The 26,228-nt window shown below is 34.3% G+C and overlaps 1 protein-coding gene and 1 non-coding gene across 2 annotated transcripts in view; one reads left to right on the top strand and one right to left on the bottom strand.

Moving 5' to 3' along the window:
- LOC113492211 (probable chitinase 10) overlaps nucleotides 1–25,787 on the top strand; it is an 85,840-nt gene extending 60,053 nt beyond the window's left edge. The window contains exons 5-19 of the mRNA XM_026869577.1: nucleotides 1,267–1,446; nucleotides 14,321–14,444; nucleotides 15,513–15,694; nucleotides 15,974–16,101; nucleotides 16,399–16,523; nucleotides 16,677–16,790; nucleotides 17,091–17,293; nucleotides 19,549–19,766; nucleotides 19,953–20,107; nucleotides 21,473–21,644; nucleotides 22,216–22,332; nucleotides 22,556–22,691; nucleotides 23,116–23,288; nucleotides 23,530–23,731; nucleotides 24,126–25,787. Coding sequence (XP_026725378.1) covers nucleotides 1,267–1,446; nucleotides 14,321–14,444; nucleotides 15,513–15,694; nucleotides 15,974–16,101; nucleotides 16,399–16,523; nucleotides 16,677–16,790; nucleotides 17,091–17,293; nucleotides 19,549–19,766; nucleotides 19,953–20,107; nucleotides 21,473–21,644; nucleotides 22,216–22,332; nucleotides 22,556–22,691; nucleotides 23,116–23,288; nucleotides 23,530–23,731; nucleotides 24,126–24,340 — 2,444 coding nt within the window. The 3' untranslated portion in view covers nucleotides 24,341–25,787. The remainder of the gene's footprint in view (nucleotides 1–1,266; nucleotides 1,447–14,320; nucleotides 14,445–15,512; nucleotides 15,695–15,973; nucleotides 16,102–16,398; nucleotides 16,524–16,676; nucleotides 16,791–17,090; nucleotides 17,294–19,548; nucleotides 19,767–19,952; nucleotides 20,108–21,472; nucleotides 21,645–22,215; nucleotides 22,333–22,555; nucleotides 22,692–23,115; nucleotides 23,289–23,529; nucleotides 23,732–24,125) is intronic.
- On the bottom strand, nucleotides 4,842–4,913 carry Trnag-ucc. Its single transcript has one exon. It is a non-coding gene; the product is annotated as a tRNA-Gly (tRNA).
- Nucleotides 25,788–26,228: the final 441 nt, after the last annotated feature.

The following is a 26,228-nucleotide window of genomic DNA, read 5'->3' as shown; positions in this document are numbered from 1 at the left end:
AGTGGATATCCTCTAGGCTATTAGTACTGGAGTATTTTTTATAAATTATCTAGGTATATCTTTTAATTAGACTCGCTTAAATTAACATTATGGATGTTTGTTTCATTTCATTCGGAATAAGTTTGGAATTAAATATGATCTGAGTCGAATAAGATAGGTATATGAGTATTTATTTCTATTTATTTGGTTTACCAGTTTTTTAAAGAATACTTCTACTGAAATCAAAAACAAATCCAACGAACAAAATATCATACACATTAATGCATTGATTTTCTAATCAGAAATTTTCGTATACTTTAGAAGATAAGCCTCAAACTATCAACGATAACAGCTAAGGTAAAAAGAAAACGCCTCAAACACCGATATCGATACTCCATAACTGCTATTATGTATGAGCGTGTGCGAAAACACCGCGGCTCCTTTCCCACGCCACAAAGCGCGTTGGCGCCACGTTTTCACCTATTTTCACGGGAATGTTCGACAAAAACCTCCTCGGTTTTCATGAGACCATGTAAGCTGTGGTGCAACGCATTATGTGTGCTCAAAGAAATCGACACACCACTTTTTTGCTGTTTCACCTCACTATACAGTTGCGAAACCCTGCTCGTGTTAACTTTTAATTAGTGCTGTGTTCTATAGATAAATGTGAGATTATTCTGATTTATGAATAGGTATTGGTCGATAACTTGGTGCCGTACTATTGTAGAGAAAAATACTGAAATTAAAACTTGAACAATGCCCCATTTTGTTTTGAAATAAGTTACTTTATAAATTCTGTATTAAAGTCTTTTGTTTGTTTTCCTTCTAAAACTTAAGCTGTTCAAATTTTGTGAATTACTCCCCTGGCAGACATTGTATTTTAGAAACATAAAACAGTAGAAGGCAGATGGTATACTGAGGCACTGGTTTGTTGCTAAGCACATTTTTAGGCGAGACATAAGATCCAAGTGTATGGTAAAATTAAAATTCATGTTAATACACGCTTAGGCTACATCACTTTTGTCTTTTTGTGTGCATAACTGATAGATAGCAGCACTTTACCTCTTTTATTACTTTAGAATCCCTATATAATGTATTCCAAGTACTTGAGTTTTATTATCTCCCTCCTTTGCTAATATAACTTTGTCTTTCAACCCGCCTACTAGTATCTTTGCAGATTCTAAAAGCACCTTATCCACTGTTTTACTCTCTTAAATCAACTCAGTCTCAGGCAGACTCACATGATACTGAAGATCTTTAACCAAATAATGTTCCATTTCTTCTCAGGTGGTTGGTCCTTCGGTACCCAGAAATTCAAAGAGATGTCCGCGACGAGATACGCCCGACAGACCTTCATCTACTCCGCGATCCCGTACCTCCGCGACAGGAACTTCGACGGGCTTGACGTGGACTGGGAGTACCCTAAAGGCGGTGACGACAAGAAGAACTACGTGCTGTTGTTGAAAGGTAAGGATTTCTTTTTGATTTTGCTGATAGCATACTCAACAACTTTGATAGCTCGGATAGCCCAGTGGATAAAGTCACCACGATAAACCTCGTGGGTTCTATCCTCGCGTAGTCCAAGCATTTGTGTGATATACGAATGCTTGGCCTATGTCTTTATTCACTTGACTCGACTGAAATTTTTGAAGGTCCCTTCGTCACAGGGAGTCATTTACAAATGATTATAATAATCGTCATTCCTATACGAGCATTGTAGCAATTGTTATAAAATGTAATAAAGAAAAAAGTACTAAACCACTCCAAGAAGATGTCTACGACCTAAATAACATTCACTCAATACTAGATCAGAATGTAAAACAAAATATTCAAACTAAAACTCGGTCATGTCATTCCTACCGATATCATACATTGTTTACCGATATCAATAAATATCCAATTCCATAGAACATCGGAATAGGACGTGTCGGACCAGCCGAACATTTTAAACCTGACCACATTTCATTGGAATCGTAAACGGTAGTTTTCCGGTATATCGGGATCCATTTTAAATGTAATCTGGCCGGGATTGCAATATCTGTGTTCGCGCTGTGGATTTTCTAAATATTGCCAAATATCGGACTGTGGTCGCTCCGTTCAGGTGCCAGTTCACATAGACTTACGTAGGTTTAGAATAGACCTTCATTACTTACCCACTGCGTTACGTTATGTCCTATGTTTCTGAATGCGAAGAATTAAGAAGAAGTTGATATAAGACGCCGTAATGAAGGCACCAAATGCTAACTAAATTAAAAAACAATGTGGCTTATCTTAAGTTTAAAGAGTTGAAAACTTGATGCGAGGGCCTTTGCCCTACAGCAGTATAGGCTCTACCGATTTTACCGGCTTTACCGAATAAATTGAAATCTTTCAATTCATTGAGGAGCTTTTTTGCTGGGCGGTTAAAAAAAAGCAAGAGGTTAGAGCAGCATAAGACAGCATATACGTACAAAATAGTAGCTAAGCCGAAGATATATTCATGTAAATTGATTTGAATTTGTTATCAGTCTAAATTTACCGTACAGAGGGATGGTTTCTATTAGGTATAATATCAGTTGCGATGATTATTTAATGGTGGACCTTCCCTTTGGGTCTCATGTGCCTCCGTTATGTCGCCTTGTAATCTCACAGTGAAGGTTCCAGCTGTTCATGAATTTACGAAGCGTTCATGACTGTACGAGTTTTATTAAAAATAAAAAAAAATGCAAAGATAGACATTTAAAGGGAAAAGCAAAAGAAAATCTTAGAAGTGATAATCAACAGCCCCATTTTTTTGTGCTATGCTTATTTTATGACACGGAAACAGCCGTAATTTGACTAAAATAAACGTAAAATATAAATTTTAACTGTGCAATATAACCTTAAAGATTAAAAACACACTTTTATGTAACCACATAGGCTGTTATTTCAGTTGTTGTTATTTTCCAGGTAATCTTAAAAATCAATTTAGCTAGAAAGGCTGATTCACTTCCGCCATCCCATTAACATATACTAATTAGTTAATAAAATGTTTAGCGCTCATCAAACTTGAAAAACATCGAAACTTTAATTATATGGACCTGCTCTGTCGCAAAATGTTCCATATAAATCATAAAATTAACCCGCGTCTAACCTCGTTCGTAGTGCTGTGCGCTATCAAAATACAATTTATCGATATATCGATAGACCGTGTCGGTAACGGCGCTCGGTTGCACCTGTCGCCGGCAACGGCAGTGTTGTACCATAAAAAAGGTTTATCGATAAAATTTTCGGTTTTTATAACTAATATTTATGGCTGGCCGCTGCAGTCCTTAATTGGTTTTTATGAATATATTGTTTTGCATTCGTGGGGAAACTAGCTCGGTGTTTTCTGACCATTCAATTAGTAAATAAAAATAATAATATTTAAAACGTTTACAATCACAAAAAGCCGCCTTCAAATTTGTTCAAAAGCGGTGTTTTATTAAAATTTTACGATATATCAATCAATTGAAAATGAGGTCAGAATTATAATAAATTATGAACAAATGACAGTCGTTGTGATTTAAATTCTTAACATTTATATTATTTAGTCAAGGTAACGTTGTGTGTGGACGAAAATAAACCTTCGTAGAGTTAACTTAGTCAAATGTATGCTAATGTGCTAATATAAGAATCAAAAGGTCGTCATAATAGCTTGTTATTCAATAATTCGTTGACAATTGAAGAATGACCTATCTTGACCTTTTGACACTAAAACATAAAATAAATATAGCTAAAGTTACCTATATGCTTTAATTTTTTTTAGTTTGAAAATAATAATAAACTTGACACTTAAAAATCAAGATCACAAAATAACGTCCAGTTAGTTATGATAAAGTTTGGCTTACTAGAATTAATAAAATTAGTTTTGAGACCGATAATAAAGTATAATTAAAAAAATCTTATCGAAATCAATTTTACCTAAGAATTGCTATAAAAGTTAATACTAAGAAGTGATTTAAATATATAACATTTACTTCCTAGTTTATCTTTAAAAGGAAAAAGCTTGTTTTTAATCAATCATCGCATCGAATTGATAATAACAATTTATTTCTGTAATACTCATTATATTTAATGTTACTATTAGATACATCGTAATAGCAAAAAATGTTTATTAGCTAAGTTGATTGCTTCTGTCAATCACTCTAACATTTAATGAAAGCAAAGAAAACATTTTACTTGTGTTTTATTATTTCTGAGATTATTAATATTCGAGGCTAGTGAGTAGTTAATATTTTAACTACATGTTTTTTGCAACCGTTTTTGACGATTTTGTATAGCCAAAATCAAAGTAAAGAGACATTTAACTAAGTAATCATGAACAATATCGACTCTTAGTTTAGCAAAACGTGACAAGATTTCACAAAAAATAAATCATGAATCAATTTTAGCTTTTGACCTCATTATCGATAAATCCTTCAGTATTTTCCCATCACTAAAATCCTTTGTAACATCAAAAGTCAGGGCACGTTTCGTCACCGGTTCGTCACGACGGCACTTAGTCGTGTTCTAGTCATAACAGCCTAGGACTAAATTATCAGTCTTTTGAAATATTATTGACTAGATGGGCTGGGACTATAGATGGACAAAAGATTGTGGGCAAAGTAGTCCTGAAATTAAGGTAAATTACTGGGTCTGTGAGGCTGAGGAACTGTTTTGAATACTGTTTGGTAAAGCGTGTTATTATTCTAGCTTATTTAAATAACTATGATGTTTGAAACGCAGTTCATGTAATAAATATTCCATAGGCTAGGTTTACAATACCGCTTTTCATTGCGTCCTAAAAGCATCAAGAAAGATCTCAAAAATACTATCGAAATTAAGAAAAAAATTCAAATTATTTTCCTTTTTAGCAAAACATATGCGTTGGCCGGGAATCGAACCCGGATCAACTGCTTGGAAGGCAACTATGCTGACCATTACACCACCAACGCTTGTAACTTGTGCCATAGAATAAATGGCTGCAATTGAAATGCAGTATTTGTGTTGTAGAACGAAGACTATAATTATCCCATCCCTCTTTGCACAGACCATTTCAAATCAGTTCCTGCTTATTGTCAATCAAATTGTCAAACAAGAAATACTTTGCACCCATCCACATCTATACTAATATATAAAGCTGAAGAGATTGTTTGTTTGATTGTTTGTTTGTTTGAACGCGCTAATCTCAGAAACTACTGGTCCAAATTGAAAAAAATATCGAGGAAGGCTTAAGGCTATAAACCATCACGCTGCGACTAATAGGAGCGAAGATACAATGGAAAATGTGAAAAAAACAGTTCAGGTATCAATCATAACTTATATCTTCTACCCACAGGGACGAAGTCGCGGGCAAGAGCTAGTAACATTATATTTTCCCTAATGGCTCCTCCAAACAGCTCTAACCAATGAGGAGTTAGGAACACGTAATTAAGCAGATCCTTGTATTAAGACCGTAACTTTGTCACCACTTACCCTACCAGTTTATTACTAGTTCCAACATAAATCATTAGCGGCCTGCTAATGACTGTTAAAGCCTAAATGAGACTGTAATATAGAGACTGCCTTTCAAAGTAAATGACTGGCCTGTTGGTCTAGTGGTTAGTAGCCCTGGCTGCTGTATCTGAGGTCATGGGTTCATCCAGCACAAATGTTTGTGTGATGAGCACGATCATTTGTTCTGTGTCTGGGTGTAATTAGACTATCATTTAGGAATAATATATAAGTATTTTTATTAGTTGTCTAGTACTCATAATACAAGCTTTGCTTATTTTGAGACTAGATGGCGTTGTGAGGAAATTAAAAAAAATATTTTCACTATTAGGGATGTGGGAGCGAGATAGAGCATTACACGGTGTAGAGTGGCGTCTCTCTTCCACAAAAATGGTTGTACGCTATTAGCCCAGTAAAAATAGTGTAGGTGGGAATAAGTGCATCTTCCTGTATAAAGGAGTGACGTTTGGGTATATAGTGAGTAGGTATGACCGGTTTTTGGAAGGACAAGATACAACGCTTTTTTTACATTTTTGTGATGATATGTTTACCTCAACCTGAATTCTGCGCAGCAAGATATTGAAAACAAAATAAAAAAATTCTAAACATAATTAGCTGGTTTGTTGTAGAAATATGTTAATATCGCTATAAAATTAAGTAACTTAAAACATTGTTTACAAAAAGAAATAGTGTTTATTGCAACTGCATCCTTTTGCGCAACACAATACGAACTTCTGCTAAGGACCTAAAACAACCACACAGATTTTTGAATTTAAAATAGTACAGAAGTAAAGCGTGTTTGCTGTCAATGTGAGAAAGGTAAACGGTAGGCCAATGTTTTTCTTTTGTTTTTTAATTAATTTCACTAACCATCATCACCACTCAAATTACTACTTTAGCCATTGCGAAAGCGTGACAACTACAAAGCAGTTTGATAGTTTCATATCTCTATCACAACTGCAATTGACTTACGGTACTTACTGGTCGGTAAAATGTGGATACTTGCACTTAGGATTTTATTTCTTACTAGCTGTTGCCTGCGACTTCGTCCACGTGGTCAGAAGATCTTGAACCGTTTCCGCAGCGCACGCAACGGAAGCCCCTCAAAGATGAATAATTTTCCCTGTTTTTTCCACATTTTCCATTGTATCTTCGCTCCTGTTAGTCGCAGCGTGATGTTATATAGTCTATAGCCTTTCTTAAAAAATGATCTATTCAACACAAGATTGAGAAGATTTTTCGATTCGAACCAGAAGTTCCTGAGATTAGCACGTTCGAACAAACAAACTCTTCAGCTTTATAATATTAAGTATAGAAGTATATATAAGCTAATAATTGCTAATGCTAACAAGAATACAACAAAAACACATTTCCAAACATATTTCTTCTCCACTATAAACATCAAGACAAATTATATATTACATTTACATTAATTTACCACTTGAATTTAATTAAACTAATAGCTTAGTTCTAACCTCATTTAACCAGGAAAGCCAGAACATCACAACAACTGAAAGTTGCCCTCAGTTTGTCATTGGGGGTGTAATTAAGGGCCCTTAATGTTTCTTGTTAATGAGCGATCGTGTGTAGCGCTGTATTAGGTCTAACCCTGTAATTAACGGGGTGAGGTATATTTGTTTGTAGGAATATTCTATGACTATAGTTATATAGAATGCAAAGTATCTATCGTTCAGTAATTGTCAGAAGAGTGTCTGAGTAACTTTGTTGGTAAAACGACTAGTGCATAAGCCGGGAGTCTCAAGTTTGAGTCCTGCCTGTGGTTTAATTTTTTTTCAGTTTAGTAGTTGCCTTTATTTTTTTTCCATGTACTAAATAATAACGAGCTTCTGGTTGATGTATGTTGACTTGATGTTGGTGTAAGGTGGAAAGCCACCTTACATCAACATCAAGTCAAATAATAAATATTTCAGAACAAACATTTCTACGAATAACTGTTTTTAGATGTTTCACAAATGATGTATTTCTGTCTCTTCTATATTAACAAATAATGAAAGGAAACATCAAAGTTCTGTTATGATTTGTACCTACGATCATAAAGAAGGGTGAACATTTTTTTATAGTTTGAATTGCAATTGAATGGGGTTTTAAATTTTTTACAATACACATAATCTAGAAAAACACATCCTATATGAACCAAATAAAACGATGATTCATCCTACTCTAGTCGATCAGTCCAAACCATGTAAGTAAAAAGTTAATCACGTAATAAATTCAATGAGAACTGCGCTGAACTGCCTAATCTAACCGACTTCTTTAGGAATTGATCTCATGTTACCATTTTTGCGAACGCCCACAAAATACTCGGGACTATAAAAAGCTGGCTCTTGATGCATCTTAACCTTGACATTTGAATAAGGTCACTAGATAGTATCATTTTTAATTTCAAATGATATCATTTGTTTCGTATTCTTCTGGACGATCGAGTGTTTTGTTTTGAAGCCGAAAACATTGTAGTTGTCGATTTTTTTTAAATCGACCTATGACAAATACATATTATATTTATTTACATAATGTCCCATAAGGCATAGACTATTTTCTCCAAGAAGTAATTAATAATAAAAACTTAAAATAAAACATTTTATTATTTCACAGCCATTTAAATCACATGTACAAAAATATATTATATGGTTGAAAATTGATTAATTTTCGGCCTATGTCCATAATAAAATAAGTCATTTGCATGTGAGACCTGTGATCCAAGCCTCTAAAGAGGACCTAGTTTCTTCCCCAAAAATATCCCGTAAATCAAAACAGATCCAAAATAATTATTGAACCAATTGGAGTCCGTCACTTACATTACCAAAAAAATAATTTGGAAGTCTACTCATTTGATTCTTTTAGTCAAATACCCTATTGCATCAATCTGTATACATAACAACATTAGATTAAGATTGATAACAACAGTCGGAGTGGTCGCGTGACTTGTGATTGCTAAATCGCTGGTACATGATTGAACGAGTAAGCGGATATCCTATACCACCTTATTTGTGGAGAAACCCGTCATGGATATCCTTCGTTCTAAACAAGAGAAATATTAGATTTTAATGAGAATTCTTCTGAGCTGTTGAATTCTGGGAATAAACGTGATATTCCTTGGAATATATTGTTGACCAAAGACTAATTAGATCTTCACCTAATGAACCTTCTGAATTATCACCACACACACGTATCACATATCACTAAATGTTGGGGTAGCGAAAAAGGAATTTGAAAACATAATATGACAAACAAAATTTAAATTTTAAATGGTATGAACGCTGACTGGAAGAGAACAAACAATGCATCACTTCCAAAAGCCTTGTGAAGAGACAAATAAAACTAGAACTGCAAGTCGAATCCCGATAGAAGTGGAACTACCATTCGAATTTAATACAGCCGGGATCGTATTAAACAAACGTAATATAGAAGATCAATAAGGACCTTTGACTGTAGACAAGCCAATAACGGTTCTCGATCAGCCGGTGAACACAGTACGAACAATCTCGGGGACTTCAATCAGTGGCATGCTCAAACATTGACAGAATAAGGCGCAGGGTGGGGTCTTACTGATAGCGTAGGTCAAGGAATTCCGTATTTCTGGCAGTAAGTCATTTTATAGAAGTCAATCGATTTGTCTTATGAGGATTACAAAAATGGTTTAGGATCCTCGTGTTTACCTGATGTAAGCGTAAGGATAGAATATTAGAATATTATCAGATTAACAGAGATATCTAAGTCTTTTAATTGTAAAAATCGCAATACTTTACCTTTGTTGGCAGCTCAGCTTATTCCAACTATGTTAGGGTCAGCTTCCAGTTTCACCAGACAGTTGATAAGTCAATAGAAAAAATGAATGATTACTATTAGCAACTGAAATATCAGTAAGTGACAGTCTCTGATACCAATTACTCTTCATAATTTCAAAAAGGAAACCAACATGCCAAGAAGTGAAGTTGGAACTTTCTGAAGTTCGTTCCTATCTATAAATAGTTTATTTGCTCTCCGCGATCAGTAACACCTAACCTTTAGCTTTTACATTGATTACTGTGTGGAATTACTCGCGAGCACAGAGAGATTGCTACGATGTCAGGTCAATTTTACGCGGTTTTAGCTCTTTTAAACAGGATTGCGAAGTGAACATGAAATGCTTTAAAGAAAAGTTTCATCTTAAAGTTTTTCAGTTAATCGTTTTCTGATGAGTCGTGTTTGCTATGTAAATGTTGTAAGCCTTTTTAGTAAGACTGGGTTTAATTGCAATATATTTGTATTTAATAATACTTGCAATATCTGTGGCTGAATGATCCGTCTGTATGTGCGTCTGTCAACAGCCTTTATTTTAAGAACTGCGCAAGCTTCCGGTTGTAATTTTTACAAAATATTTATTTTTATTGGCACTATAATGAAAAAAATTAAAATAATTTAAGGTAATCGAAGGTTGGTTTAGTCATAAATTTGATAGGTGAAAATTAAGAAAAAAAACAATTTTAGTAATAATATTCGTGGGGAAATCACTTAGTCCCGACTCTAACTCGCACTTGTCTAGTGTTTATTAAAACTATTATTCATCATCTTTATTATCACGTAAGTACTCTATAAAATTATGACAGACGGGTTTTTGGCTAACCAGAGAATATAATTTTTAATATCCAACACATTATGTCTAAAGTAATAAACCAAACATTTAGAAAAACATTACATAACCAACAATTCTCGTGAGCATTCATATTATTATTAAACAATTTCTTTCAACACAAACGTATCTTGAATAATGACTATAACACGTCAAAAATGTTCCTTTTGTCTCACAATACATTACTGGTAACATAGTTAGCAAATAATTAAATATTGGGTAAGAGTATATATGAAAGGAATTGCAAGTTCCGCGCGGAAACGTATGTAACCTTATACGGAAATATTACGTATCTGACTTTTAATCGCTTGGAACTTTACGACTAAGTGACACAAAGGATTTGAAATGATATGTGTTTTGGTAATTATTTTGAGTTATGTTTTGATCACCTTTTACTTAATTAGTAGATATATTTAGAGACTCATGTAAATTTAAAAAAGCTGTAATTTATTGGCGATTTTTTTATTTTATTATTTATATTTAGTATGACAGTAAGAGGAAGAAGTAACTAAGAAGAAGAAGATTGTGTGATCTTTAATGATGAATTTTAATTAAGAATCGTGTTTAATTCTTGGGGTTCAAAATACAAAATTTACTACTTATTTTAAAATGCCACGATTGTTCTAATCAAATCTATAAAAGTGAAGAGTTTGTTTGAACGCGATAATCTCAGGAACTACTGCTCCGATTTAAAAAAATATTTCAATGTTACATAGCCCATTCGAGGAAATCTACAGTTGCACTACATTTCCAACCCTTTTTTACTGGATTAACAAAAAAGTGAAATGATTACGACTAAATCGTTTAAAAAATTACTGTTCTTTAACCCTTTAGCAGTAGCGTGATGATTGAAATGATTATGAGAAACGCACTTATGGGTTGCACAAGAGTGCATCACGCTACGCCAGTTCATTATGTTTTTGTATTTTTGCTACACGCGAGGGTTATACCGATCCATCATTATTTTTGAACGAATGCTATGATATGATATGTGTTTGGATTAATATGTAGTTGAATTTAGGTGTTTCTCAGGCCGCATTTCGTACTTCTTCACTTGATTTTCTGTTTAGCTAGTGAAAATATCATTCTTTTTTAAGCTCTTAGCGGATTTCAAGAAAATGTGTGGCACAGTAAATTTTTACTTTAATAACCGACCACGAAATTTGATAGTCTCTTAAAATGCAGCAAAAATATTAGATTTCTCCTATTTTATTTTCTCTCGATGTAAAATGCCTTAAGATACTACTATCAAGATAAATAACGATTTACGAGAGATTTAAAATATACTTCTGCTGATATTCGAGATCTTTTGTCTTAATTATTTTGCGAGACCTTTTCCCTCCAATATTTAGGAAGTAAAAACAAAAAGTTACGAATGCCCAATGATTAATAGGCCCGGAAACAAGAGGTCAAGCGTGTAGCCTATCTTAGATACCTACCATCGTGAAATTATATTTGATTTTAAAGGTCGAGACCACCAAGGTCTTATTAGTTTAACTTGTGGTTTTGTTCGAGAGCTGGGTTTATGATCGCATAGTTATATTGGTTCTACATCTTGTCATTTTCATCAGAATTTACGATGTTATTATTAGAATTTTCAAAGGTTTAGAGATAAATTTAATGTGTTTGCCATTCACCGTGGTAATGCTGATAGTCTTAAAGGTAAAGAAGATCAAATATGTATTTTCGTAAAGGTAGTATTTAAGGACTTTGCTAAGTGAAGTTTTACATTATTCATGTCAGTTTATGGTCCATTTTGATCATTCAAAAACTGCAAAAATCATACTTTGATAGTGTTAAAAACAAAATTAAACAATTGTAATGTAAGAGTTTACTTAAAATTGACTACGTACAGTAAATATTTGTTTTAAACATTGCCCATTTAAAGTATAATATCCACTACCAAAGCAGGCCACGGTCGCTGTGTGAATTATGAAAAACTTTATCAATTGCGACACAACCCGTTGCCATGGTTACGTTATGGCGCTTGCCGTTGACGTAATACTTGCATTTATATAAGTCTCTTGTACCAGAGGTTTCGCTTTGCGTAGAGTGAGGTTAATATGATAGTAATTTGTGACAGTTATGATGATAATTTAAATTAGGAATGGTTTATTGGTTTTTAATGGGAATTTGTCAATGGAAGAAGTACTGGTGGAGGCGATTGCATTGGCATAGCCGATGACCAAAATTGAAGCGATGATTTTAAATGAATTGAAAAGTGTTATTATAAGGAAGTTAATTGAATATTTTATTGCATTATTGATGTAAATAGTTGAATCTAAAGTTAACCTTAATGACTTATCACATGTGTTTGCTTGATGACATCACTTAAAAGTACTAGTTGAAGTTTAAAAGGATTGAAAGACGAGGTTACCATATTGTTTTTATCACACTCCTGAACTGTATATAAAATAACCTAGTAGGTAAAAAGCATAGGTTGGGTCCAAAAAAGACCCTTCCGAAAATACAAATAAATGTATAAATTAAATAAGTCCCAAAAAGGTTTACATTAAAACAGAAGAGATATCTCGTAAACAGGGTGCGTTTTCCGGGTGAATAAATAAATAAATATTTTCTCGGCTTTCCGAATAATATAATGTTACGACTTTATTTATTGTGAACATAAATCCTGTTAAGTATCTAATATTGGTGTTGTGATATATTTATTAATTTATTTCTGCTGGTGTAAGGAAGTGCTAAACTAGGTCAAATGGTGAGTTCGCGGAGAAAATATTCAAGTACTCCAAAAAATATTAAAGCACCCACTATTATAGTGTCCTTTTCTGTGTGGTCAGAGTGATTCAGGGTAGGGTGTTAAAAAAAATCCTTGAAGCAAACAGTTATTTTCTCTGGAGATGTAAATATATGATGTATTACCGATCTTAAGGGGGGGGGGGGCAGGGACCTACATTTGGACAAAAAGGGACAAAAGAACAGCAAGGTGAAAAGAAAAAAAATAAAAAAAGACACATTATACTGAAGTCAAACGTTGAAATGTTCATCAAGGGTAGGAAATTAAGGGTTCCACAGAACTTAAAACAGTAATAAAAGGATTGGTATCAATTATACCATTATTCAAGTACAAAGATCGTAAAGTCTAAGCCTCTTGACCTTTAAATAATGACTATGTAAAAAATGAAATGCATCTCTGCAACTGAAACATAGGTGGTTATAAGTGAAACAATTTCCAATTAATTTTATCTATGAGGCCGTAAACCGCTCTATAATTCTCAATCCCTATAATTTGTTTCTAATCTACAAAAGCTCAGAAACAAGGCTAACAAGATCATCGGACTTTACAATTATGAGAATCCTTTCACAATCATGGTCTACGGAACCTTCGTGCGATATGAAAACTATTTGTATTTCACAAATGTTAAACGTCTAGACTTAAGAATAGTTGAGATCATGATTCACTGATTCATTGTGTTACAAAAGACCTTGTGGTATCCCTTGGTAAAATATCAAAACTGTTAAATAATCTGGAATAGGACATCAATTTTACGAGAGCACTACAAATTATAGCCTTACCAAAACTAGCAATGTTTTTTCCTCTTTCTGGTTTCTCATCTAAAAATCTAAAATTCCATTCCCATACGAAAGGATTAACCGACCTATTACAAAGCTATCAATAATTCGCCAAATTGAAACAGCGTTTCGCAAGCCAAGTTTCACTTCAACAAGCCATTATTTCTTATTGAAAACATTCCTTGATCAAAGACAATTGAATCTCATACATCCAATAAGACAATAAGTAATCAACACGTTTTGTACTTGTATATAGGTAGGTATCACATCACTCACCGTCCTTGCTACATTTAGAGAGGATATACCTTTCGAAAATTCCTTTACATCAACCATTAAACCTTGTTATAACAAGGGCCTATCATAATGAAATCTGTTTACATAGTTTTTGTATGTGAACTTTAGTGCTCGAATAAATTTAGCGTTTCCAGATATTCGAGTCCTAGGGCACGTAAAGTTAATGGAATGTCAGTCAACGTTGGAAACGCGTGATTTGCGATTTACGATGTAGTTTTGTTGTTTGTGAAATTATTGTACATGCGATCACGTTTCACACACGAGCGTAGTTTTACGCTATTAAACAGAAGTATATGTACAATTAGTGTTATTATATCATTAACGTCATTTTAAAATGCAAGGTCATTTGCACTTTGGTTGACCACCAATTTTTTTAAGAAGAGTTTTTATTTATCATGTTTCGTCTTGTTACAGAATTACGTGAGGCTTTTGAAGCTGAAGCTCAAGAAGTGAAGAAACCTCGTCTACTGCTCACCGCCGCCGTCCCCGTCGGTCCCGACAACATCAAGGGTGGATACGATGTACCTGCTGTTGCTAGGTTGGCAGCTTTTCATTTGTTAATTGGATCCGTAGTTTAAAGAACAAATGAAAGATTGTAATTTTATTCATTTAAATAAAAAATCTGTTGTGGATTCGATATACTCCTCTGAATCGTCTAAAGAAGAAGAGATATTTGCACTTTGATACTCATTACTGTAGACGTTGAAAACAATGATGTTCGAGTTTGGCTAGGCAAAAGCTACGAAATAATCTCATACTTTATCTTCTAGTTCGGTAATTCATCCAAAATGCTCTCATCTGTATTAGTCGTATTTGTGGAGTTTCTTTATTCCCCAGCTGCGGTCCAAAAGATAATTTCGCAAAAACGTCCATTTACCCTTACAACTTCACAAACTTTTTTATTCCGATCCCTATACATTAACTTCCAGAGTCCATTTGTATTTAAATACTGACCCAAATAATTTATACCGAGTTGAAACGGTGTCGCACGGTCGATGCAAATTTTTCTTTTATTAATATTTTTTATTGTTTTACCCACTCCATGCGTTTTCCCACATTCGGATACATTGTTTTAGACTACAACTGTTACAAAGTCATCGATTAGGGTCTCTGCATCCTAATCTATACCTTATGTGTTTGGAATAAGGTGTAATGAGTTCAAAGTTTAAATTTTGTTGAGCTTACATTAATTTGTTGAACTAGGCACGTATTTCGATGTTTTGCTTATCACTCTTTTGATATGTCAATCAAAAACATTTGAATTCAGCCTTAAAAGCAGAATCAGCTGGTTGTGAAATTCATTGTTTGAAATTTTGATTTGTTGATAAACATTTTGATATTTAATTAGGCTGTTGAGTGTTCGAATAAGTAAAGTACACACCTTAATGAGAAAAGTACACGTGTTTTAACTCAACGTTTATGATGATAAATTCAGAATTGAAACCTTAACTAATTAATGACATATAGATACAAATATAATATATTTAAAGAAAACATGATTGCAAGACTTTTCAATTTGGCAGTAAGACAATTAACGTCTCGTAACTATGAACATTTTATTCAGAATGTCAAAAAAAATCTTATCAACATAATTTTCTGTCACCAGTTACTTGGACTTTATCAACGTGATGGCCTACGATTTCCACGGAAAATGGGAAAGAGAAACTGGTCACAACGCTCCTCTATACTCGCCCTCATCCGACTCCGAATGGAGGAAGCAACTGTCTGTCGACCATGCTGCCCATCTGTGGGTCAAACTTGGTGCTCCCAAAGAAAAACTTATTATTGGTAAGATTGAGATTTTTTATCCTCATCCCAAAATCTTGAAATGGAGACTGGCGTCCATATTAAAAGAGCTAAATTTCAATCATGAGTAGAAACCAATTTGAAAATATTTTTGATAACTAAAAAGCTAATTTAAATCTAGATTGAAAATTAGCTCTCGATTCACAGCTTACTTATCTAAAGAAACTAATCTCAAATGTATACAATATTTCCCCACAAATAAGCCGGTATCTCCAAGAATTCTCAAGAGCGGAACATTTTGATGACGTACATAATTTCCAGGTATGCCAACATACGGACGAACCTTCACCCTATCCAACCCTAATAACTTCAAAGTGAATTCTCCAGCCAGCGGGGGAGGGAAAGCTGGCGAATACACAAAGGAAGGAGGCTTCCTCGCCTACTACGAGGTTATTATAATTAAAAAGTATTGCTTCAAGTATGAAAGTGATTTATGCTTTGGGATCTTGTTTATGAGGTTCTATTAAGGATCGGTAGCGTGCGTTGATGGATTTATTGAAGCCCGCATCTGTTAATTAAAGTCTCGTTTGACAAGATTAGTGGTGTGAATTAAAATTTATATTCTCATCCATTATTAAATGTATTATTTTCAACCGCATCTGTTTACTTTTAATCTCATACATATTATAATATTGACAAACGTTTTTTTAGAGACTTCTATCATAATATTCAATAACTATTTTTAGGTATGTGAAATATTGAGAAACGGTGGTACTTATATATGGGATGAGGAAATGAAGGTCCCTTACGCTATCCACGGTGACCAATGGGTCGGTTTTGATGACGAGAAATCTATCAGGAACAAAATGAGGTGAGATGAACAATATTTATTTATTCAGATGTTTATTATATAGTAGACTAGTAATTAAATCATTATAATCCACAACTATTTTCTTTCAAAGCAAAGCTCTGAACTAATATTTCAAAATACTGGTCAGTTCTCAAAAGTATATTTTGTCACCAGATGGATCAAGGACAATGGATTCGGTGGTGCCATGGTATGGACGGTTGATATGGATGACTTCAGCGGCAGTGTTTGCGGTGGTGATGTCAAATACCCACTGATTGGAGCTATGAGGTAAGCACTTGACACTTATGAAAAAATCCCAATTTCTAGAAAAGCGTTAACAGTCGGTAAGAAAAGTTCCTGGACACAGCCGGATTGACAAAGCTCCTAAATAAGAACGAATAAAATAACTTTACATATTGATTGTAAAAGTAAAGTATTTCAAAAACCAAAATTCGGCCAAACACCAATATTATAGACATTTGAAACATTTTCAACCATTCGTCAATCAGCATTCATTCACTTACTTTCGATATTGACCAAAGCCCCATCTAATAGAACATACTAGACAAATCAATCCAAACTTTACAGGGAGGAACTCCGCGGTATATCTCGCGGTAAAGACGCAAAGGACGTAGACTGGGCCACAGTTGCCTCCAGCGTCCTCATCGAGGAGACCGAAAAACCAGAACCAATTAAGATCAGCTTAGCCGATGTCCTCAGCAAGGTCAAAACCAAGCCCACCAAGAACCGCATTATCAAGAACAACAACGCTGCTGTGCTTGACAAGAACAGTAAGATCATTTGCATTTTATTGAAATAGCGATTTTTTTTATGTACCTCACTGCTACTGATTTAAGAGTCTTTGATCAAATTTTTATTCATAGAGTATTGTTGCTGTTAAATACGGAAATTAATATGTTACTAGATAAATGTAATTTGATAGATGGGCTTGAGTGCCAAATTGATACGCAGAATAGCAAAAATATAAATAATTTACCAAAAAGTTGAATTCGTAAGCCCAAAGCCGCGATTCGACTGAATAATTATACATGAGTAAACATGGAAATGACGTCTATAAAAACACTTTCTCGTGTCGATAATTGGTCGTTAACCAAACCCATAATGATTGTCTTTTAGTTTAAACGGTTTAACTTTCTAAAATTTAAAATTATTGTTTAAATAACTTAGGAATTTTAATAATGATTGTATAAGTTGTCTTACTTTAGCAGCGCATTGTCTTAGATGCGTGGTTGTTACATAAGGTGATAATAGACAGGTTTCAGCGATTATTTCTAATGTGGTATCTTAACTCAAACAGGTTTACATACTTTGCAAACGACACTTACATCCTTAGTAAAATGATATTTCATCATATCCGCAAAACTTTTCATGAGAAGAAAAGTTTTAAGGAATTTCCAATATTGAATTTTCCAACTTCGGCTCAAAAGCCATAACTTTTACAGAACGCACGCAAAGAGCTTAAATCACAAAAACTTAAAACAGAGGATTATCTTCGAAACTTCAAAGCGAGTAAAGTTACGATTTCGTTTAACAAAACTCTTTTGGGCACGTCAAGCGCAAAGCTGCGAAGTAAACATGTTTTGGGAAAATACATTTTCTAACATCGGGAAAAATAAACAATGGCTGAACACAAATGGAAGATATTTTTGAGTCCTTAACACTTCACTAGGCACCTGTATTGACAGGCCTCGCTTGGAGTTTCCCGAATAAAATTGTAAAGATTTCAGCGTATATTTTAATATCAGTTATATGACCAAATATATAAGGTACTAAAAGAAAACACATTCTAGAAAGTCGTATCAGCAAACACTGAATAACATTATGTAGAACATTTTATAGCAAAAGAGAAAAAGTTAACAAATTCCAACAACACCGATACAAGCTCAAGAACTCCGTTCAATAACACCCGAAAAAAATTAAGATCTTGGAAAACAAAAACTTTGTTACCATAAAGTTTCATTAGCAGACGTTCTTAGTAGAAATCTCCTAACAGATGGAACAAAAACAACGGAAAGTGTATTTGACACTAAAAGCTCGACATTCAACCGAGTACCGCAAGGGTCACTCTTAGGCCTTCTGTTGTTGCCAAGAATGGCTTAGGAAAGTCGACAATTCGTGACATAGTTGCTAAAAGTTTGAAACATCGAGTGCTTTCACGTTCAAGTTGTACCAACGACCAGAATGTTGAGATCCCTGAAAATATGTCTGCAAACAATAGAGCATCACATTGTTAGGTGAATGAGACCGCGTGGTAGGTCTGCTTAAATTGGTAGGAAGGTCCTAATGGGGTTTGTGATTTAATACCGTCAAGTTTATGACATCGCCAAGCGACATCTTAACAAGTAGGTACAAGTTTTATGGTCTCTTAAGAGAAATTGTTATAGGTAAATGTCATATTTTCAATGTATTGCGTTATTTTAGTATCATCTACGTAACATAAATGAACGTCTAATTAAAATATAACATTTTTATTGGCATGACTCGCTTTCGAAAATAATTTAGGAAAGTAGATAGCTGTAAAGGTCGTGTCTATATTGAGAATGAAACAAAAATCAAAAGTTTCAGTAGCTAATGACAAAACAATTATTCTGAATATTTTAGATCTCGAAATCTATTTTCTGTGATCTATCACACTTTGTCGGTTGATTGATGAGCTTTTTAATAAAACATCAAATGAATAACAAATTAGGACGCCATATTTCGAAATTGATTTCGTCCTACGTTTTAAAACGAATTAGGAGATTCTGAACTCATTTTTAATTCATTGCTAAGAGCGACGTTAAAATTGAATTTCCTAAATCAATTTTGAATCATGCTACCTCAATAGAATTTTTGGACTAAAATTACCGTTTCTTTACTTACTTACTAGTGTCTGCTATAAGCACTAGATATTTTATGACAAGCACTTTTTGCTTAATCATTTTGATTTTGGAGCGGTGACAGCAAATTTTTATTATATTTAATGCATATATATCATCCCGTCTGCCATTTTCCATCATTCTAAACAGTTTTACTAATTCCTCAGGGCGCGAACCTCAAATCCTTTGCTACTTGACATCGTGGTCTTCTAAGAGGCCGTCAGCTGGTCGTTTCCTGCCGGAAAACGTGGACCCTACCCTCTGTACCCACGTCATCTATGCCTTCGCCACCCTTAAAGACCACAAACTCGCTGAAGGAGATGAGAAAGATACTGAAATGTACGATCAAGTTGTAGCGTTAAGAGAAAAGAACCCCAATTTGAAGGTATGTTGAGTTTATTTTTGTTAAATATAGAATAATACTGGCTTATACTTTTAGTGTATATAATTAAACAAATATTCAGCTTATCATTGATGTAATTTTTGATGAATGGAAAATTTACAGTTAGAAACACACAACACATAAGAACATTTAACATTAATATTTAATAATAATTTTATGTTTTCTTAGATCCTCCTCGCTATCGGCGGTTGGGCCTTCGGCTCCACTCCCTTCAAAGAGCTGACCTCGAACGTGTTCCGTATGAACCAGTTTGTGTACGAAGCAATCGAGTTCCTCAGAGACTACCAGTTCAACGGTCTTGACGTCGACTGGGAGTACCCCAGGTAAGGCAAAACTTTGATTAAGTCTTACAGGAAATTCTTGATTCATGTATCAGGTTTAATGAAATATTTCATAAGACTATAAATACTAGTCCTTAACTTTAGTATAAACTGATTACAATTCGGTACGGTACGGTTTTTTAAATTAGTCTAGGTTTAAAAAAAACAGATTTTCTTTCATGAAAGGTCGCGGTATAATGGATAAAAACTATGTTACCCGACCTTTTTCTCTTTTTGTTTGGAAATTTTTGACTAAAGTGTTTTAGCAGAATTTTATCTTCTTAGGGATAAGTCTATTTGAGGATATGTTATGGACAATAATTAATTAATTTCAAGGTTTATTCGGTTTAAAATTAGAAACGTTAGAATTAGCCCATTGAATTTTACTGTGTACTTTTGTTATAATAATCTGAACGTAGTATAATCCAAACTTTGTTGCTGAATGTACACCTAGCATTTATTGATAGTTACTAGTAACTTATTACCTTTGCATAAAATTCTTTCATCTTTATCATTATGAATAACTAGCTGTTGCCCGCGACTTTGTTTACGTGGTTAGAATTTTCCCCGTTTTTTCCACATTTTCCATTGTTTCTTCGCTCCTATTAGTCGCAGCGTGATGTTATATAGCCTTTAGCCTTCCTTGATAACTGGTCTATTCAACACAAAAATCATTTTTCAATTCGAACCAATAGTTCCTGAGATTAGCGCGTTCAAACAAACAATATATATTAGTATAGAAGTATAGATGTGTATTAGGTAAACATAATTTTCAAACCTAAATTACAAATAGCACAGATCGCAGCAGAATGCGCTGTCTTGTTCGAAACTTGTTGGAATAGTTCCATCGAACTATGTGTAGGACCTGGATTAAGTTTTAAACACTAGATGAAAACTTGACAAGAATTCACTTTGAAATCTTAGGAAGTACCAAAGGACGAGTGGCTTGGACTTTAACACATAGGATTGACACCTATGTGGATTTGTTTCTTGAAGAATTAAATTATCATAGTTTCCTAGGAAAGACGTTTAATTCATACTGCATTTTAAAAAATATTATCTATAGCAGGATAGGGTAGCGGTCACCATATAAGTCAATTAAAAAAAAACGACTCCCGTAGTAAGGAATTTAATCCTTGTGTCGCGGGGAGACACTCAGATTCAGAACAAGTATTCGTGGATCGCACATATGCTTGTCCTACGGGGGTCGAACCCGCGATACGTCACGCTCAGTGTGTTTGGTGTGGTGACCTCAACCACTCGCCTATCGGTTCAGACACAAAGCTGGTGTGTCACAGGGTTGATTACTTAGACCATGACCACATTTGTTAAGAATATGTTAAATACATTCTATCTTCCTTCTTGCAGAGGAGCCGATGACCGTGCTGCCTTCGTGTCTTTGCTGAAAGAACTCCGTTTGGCTTTCGAGGGCGAGGCCAAGACCTCTGGCCAACCGAGACTGCTGCTGTCTGCTGCCGTGCCTGCCTCATTCGAAGCCATCGCTGCTGGCTACGACGTGCCTGAGATTTCTAAATACTTGGTAAGTTGGATTTTATTTTAAATTACTTTCAAATTTAGTTCTAATCATGTAATAATAAGACATATTTTGCTTTGAGAGGCAGAATCTAAGTCGGAACAATCTCTCCTACTACTATTAGTAAAAAAAGAACCCAAAAAAATATTATGAGCATTATTAATGCATTGTTACTTTGTTTATTTTTTAGAATCATTTGATAATTATGTCAGATATTAGAAATTATACTTCAGTTAAAGCTAATAGCAGTTTGATTAGTATTCTAGCTTTAGAAAGTATACCGTTGGTCACTTTCTCTATACTAATAAAAGATAATGAGATAGAAACGCCTGAAGCTATTTTCTTAGCCTCTATTTTGACATATGTTTTACAAATAGACAAAAATAAAATATGAGTTTGTTTTGTATGTGCCGTGACTACTGTTTTCTCCAAAACACTTCTGTTTAGTTGTTTTTCAAAATTTAACGGCTCCAAATCGGGCATCACTTTAATTCAAGTGTTTTATTTCTTCTTTATCCCCTATGTACTTACTGCTTAATACGGGAGTGGCAGTATTTATCTAATTATCTTCTTTCAGGACTTCATCAACGTTATGACATACGACTTCCACGGTCAATGGGAGCGCCAGGTCGGACACAACAGCCCGCTCTTCCCTCTTGAGAGCGCCACCAGCTACCAGAAGAAACTTACTGTGGTAAGTATCTACTTCTATGATATTCTGAAGTAGTCTTCTTTAAGGTCAATTTCTAAAATAATTAGATTCTAAAATTTTATTTGATAAGGATGATTGACACATAAATGATTTTCTAAAGACATATACTGTTTCTACATATTTCATATTCAAAAAAAATCTATAAATGGTTGATTCGCTTTTTTTGGACTTAATGACACAACCCTAACCTCTTTGCAACCTACAGGATTACTCAGCTCGCGAATGGGTGCGTCAAGGTGCTCCTAAAGAGAAGCTGATGATTGGAATGCCGACATACGGAAGGTCGTTCACCCTCATCAACGACACACAGTTTGATATCGGAGCTCCAGCGTCTGGTGGTGGTAAGTAACAAATGGAATATTCAAGTAATTTAAGACTTCGTTTTTTTAAGTTATCACTTCGAACAATGACAAGGCGAACGGCAATCGCAGCCACATGGCATTTATCATGCCACAATTCTCATATTATTAACTCCGACTATAAGGACTGGGAGCTTCTCAGATTTTTTGCAGATAGTTTATTGCAATTCATCTGCAGATTTTAGTCCTTATATATTATTTTGATTTGAGTCGTATCTTTTCGACTGACATAGTTAGCAGCATAGGTAACCACGCTACGCCCACTATCCGCGACTTACGGCGGATTCAAACCCCGCGTGTCCTCATCGGGAGTTTGTGTGATCCACGAATGCTAATTCGGAGTCTGTGAGTCCTTGTAGGTACAATTCGATCCAGACATTAAAGAATTATACTATTCCTATCACAGGTTCTGCTGGCCGTTTCACAAACGAGGCTGGCTTCATGTCCTACTACGAAATCTGTGAGTTTCTCCGTGAAGACAACACCACTCTTGTGTGGGACAATGAACAAATGGTGCCTTTCGCCTACAGAGATGACCAGTGGGTCGGATTCGATGATGAGAGATCACTTAAAACTAAGGTAAGTGGTAAAAATTTTAACACTGATCTGGATCCCATACACGTATTATAAAACATTTGCTTGCGTTATGATTATTTAAAGTACGATATTAACTTTTGTGCAAAAGTGCCGGCAGTGCAAAAAACATCCTCTAAGTAAAGATAAATCAGACCATTAAATAATCGTGAACAAATCATAATAAAAAACATACAGGCATAAAGGAAAACATATCATATGAACAAAAATGAATTGTATCTTTCAGATGGCGTGGCTGAAGGAAGAAGGCTTCGGTGGTATCATGGTCTGGTCCATCGACATGGATGACTTCAGAGGATCCTGTGGCACTGGAAAGTACCCCCTCATCACAGCCATGAAGCAAGAGCTCGGAGACTACAAAGTCAGGCTGGAATACGACGGACCTTATGAGTCATCTAGCCCTAACGGACAATACACTACTAAAGATCGTAAGTAATCAATGACTTATTTGATAAACGAAATGAAAATTATCAGATTAAATTTATTGATTTATTTTACCATTTTGTACACAAACAAATATAAGTAGCACATATAATGAAAGAGGTGTTCAAAGGTACTGCTTATTTCTATAAGAAATCTCTTCCTGCAGACCTGCGAAAGGATAAATAAATTAGAAAAATAGACAAACACAATTTTGTGTCTATTTTTTACCCAATTTATATCAAAACAATTGAAGGTCTAATCTAATTTAAGACACTGTTCTATACTTTGAATTCAAATTAAAAAAACTTTGAGACCTCCGAATTGTTTAATCTGCCCAACTCTCTGCGTGTTTCAATAATGCGAAAGTTCCAAATGACTGATTGAAACCTCTGTTTCCAGCCAACGAAGTAGTCTGCGAAGAAGAAGACGGTCACATCTCCTACCACAAAGACAGGGCTGACTGTACCATGTACTACATGTGCGAAGGCGAGAGGAAACACCACATGCCTTGCCCCTCAAACCTGGTCTTCAACCCCAACGAAAACGTCTGCGATTGGCCAGAAAATGTAGAAGGATGCACCCATCACACTCAAGCTCCCGCCGCTAAACGATAAGCAATAGAGTAGCTGCTGTTTGCGATTCAAATAAGAATAGGATTAACCGCCATATTGGGTTGAGAAGCTGTCAAAAATGTAGTATGGACTTTTTTGGTGCCAAAAGTTTAAATCAAAATAAAAAATACTTTTTGATTTCTTGACAGCTCATGAACACAGTTCACTGATGTTCATAATGAAATGAGGTTTGACATTTGACGGTCGAGGTCCGTTCCTATTCTTATTTGAATCGCTGTATAAATATTTCAACTCTCGTTTGCTTATAAAATAACAGTTTAAAATCAATTGTTGGCGTATTTAGGATATTATTTGGTGTTTTAAGTCCCATTAAGCTATGTAAATTGCAATAATTATAAATACATAGTGTTCAAAATTAGTTGTACTTAGAACCTAGATGATCTATCTTCGAGAACTTTCTACAAACTAAAAGGTGTGTAAGTTTTAGTTTTTTTACTTTTATATTGAAATTTGAATTTATTTATGAAAGGTTTATGCGCCATTCTACTTAGTGCCACTGTGATTGACTCAAACGAAAATATATAAGAAAATTTTTGTGGTCAGACAAAAGGACAAAATACAATTTTATGTATATTTAAACGCCAAACACAGTAGTGCTTTTAAAGCCAACATTGATAAGAAAGACTTGACATTCTGACTATCTTTAGTCAGTTTATTTAATTTTCAACAGCAAAATTTCGATGAATAAATTATTGTAATATTTTTATGAACGTGACAGACCACCAATATGACTTATGTATTTTATTATTATATACTTCATTATTTATTGGCGTTAGTTGGCTTCAAGGATAGAGGATGAAAGGAACTGTGTGATAAATGTAAATTTCTCTAACATTATTATTGTAATTGTAACTTCTAGATCTATCTATTGTTAAATTATATTTCTTAGACTAGTTATCGCTCTCCCAAAGGTACATAATTGAAATTCAAAAAATCTTTTTTTATATTTCAATTAAAGTTACTGTTTTATTAAGTAACATTTCACTTAATAAACAAACAGTGACTCATTAATAAGATTTACTGTTTCAAGATTTGACAGAAACAATTTCAATATTTCAATGACAAATTCGCCTTATGATCGGATAGTTACAAGACGTCTGAATACTAAAATATCACTGAGTTCTAAGTCTTAGTTACGTCTCATACTGTTTTTATTCCTTTAATATGAGAAATAGAAACGGATAGACAAAAAATAACACCCTAAAAGTTCAGATTATTTTTAAGAAATCTTTTAAATTTCAAACCGACCATCCTGCATGGTCAAACCATCGAAAACAACACAAATTATGTATCTTTCGGACTGTATCAAGATAATAATAATTATAACTAGGAAATTGAAGCTTTTTGTACGTTTTATAATACGAATACTCAACAGCAACGTTACACTGCCTAACACTGCCTTCAGGCCGAACTCGGGGACAGTGACAAATTGGAATAGAACCTCCGTGAGTTTATTATAATTAGTTAGTTATCATTAAGCTTGTAAATATTGTATTTAGATACAAAGAGATGTAAGAGTATTATTATACATTTTTTAAAAGATATCTTGTTTTTATTTCCACTTTTCTAAACAGTTTCGGTACTACATAAGTACTACCTGTATGTGATGCCTTCCAACTAGTCCTAACTCACATTATAAAGACACTACCAATATTTAACCATGATGTAAAAGTTTTTTGTTTTACAATAGAATATCTTTTTTGTTTCGTAGTACTACGTCATAAAATAAAATGAAATTGGGGCTGCGAGCCAGTGGTATGATCTTGCCACCTTCACTGTTTCTTTACTTTTTTCTTTCCACTTTTGAATATTTTTTTCTTTCGTAGCCGTTTGATTAGAATTGTTACCGGCTTGATACATATCTGATTTA

The sequence above is a fragment of the Trichoplusia ni genome, chromosome 3 (assembly GCF_003590095.1).
Source record: "Trichoplusia ni isolate ovarian cell line Hi5 chromosome 3, tn1, whole genome shotgun sequence".
NCBI classification, from domain to species: domain Eukaryota; kingdom Metazoa; phylum Arthropoda; class Insecta; order Lepidoptera; family Noctuidae; genus Trichoplusia; species Trichoplusia ni.
This window is presented reverse-complemented; position numbering and strand designations above follow the sequence as displayed.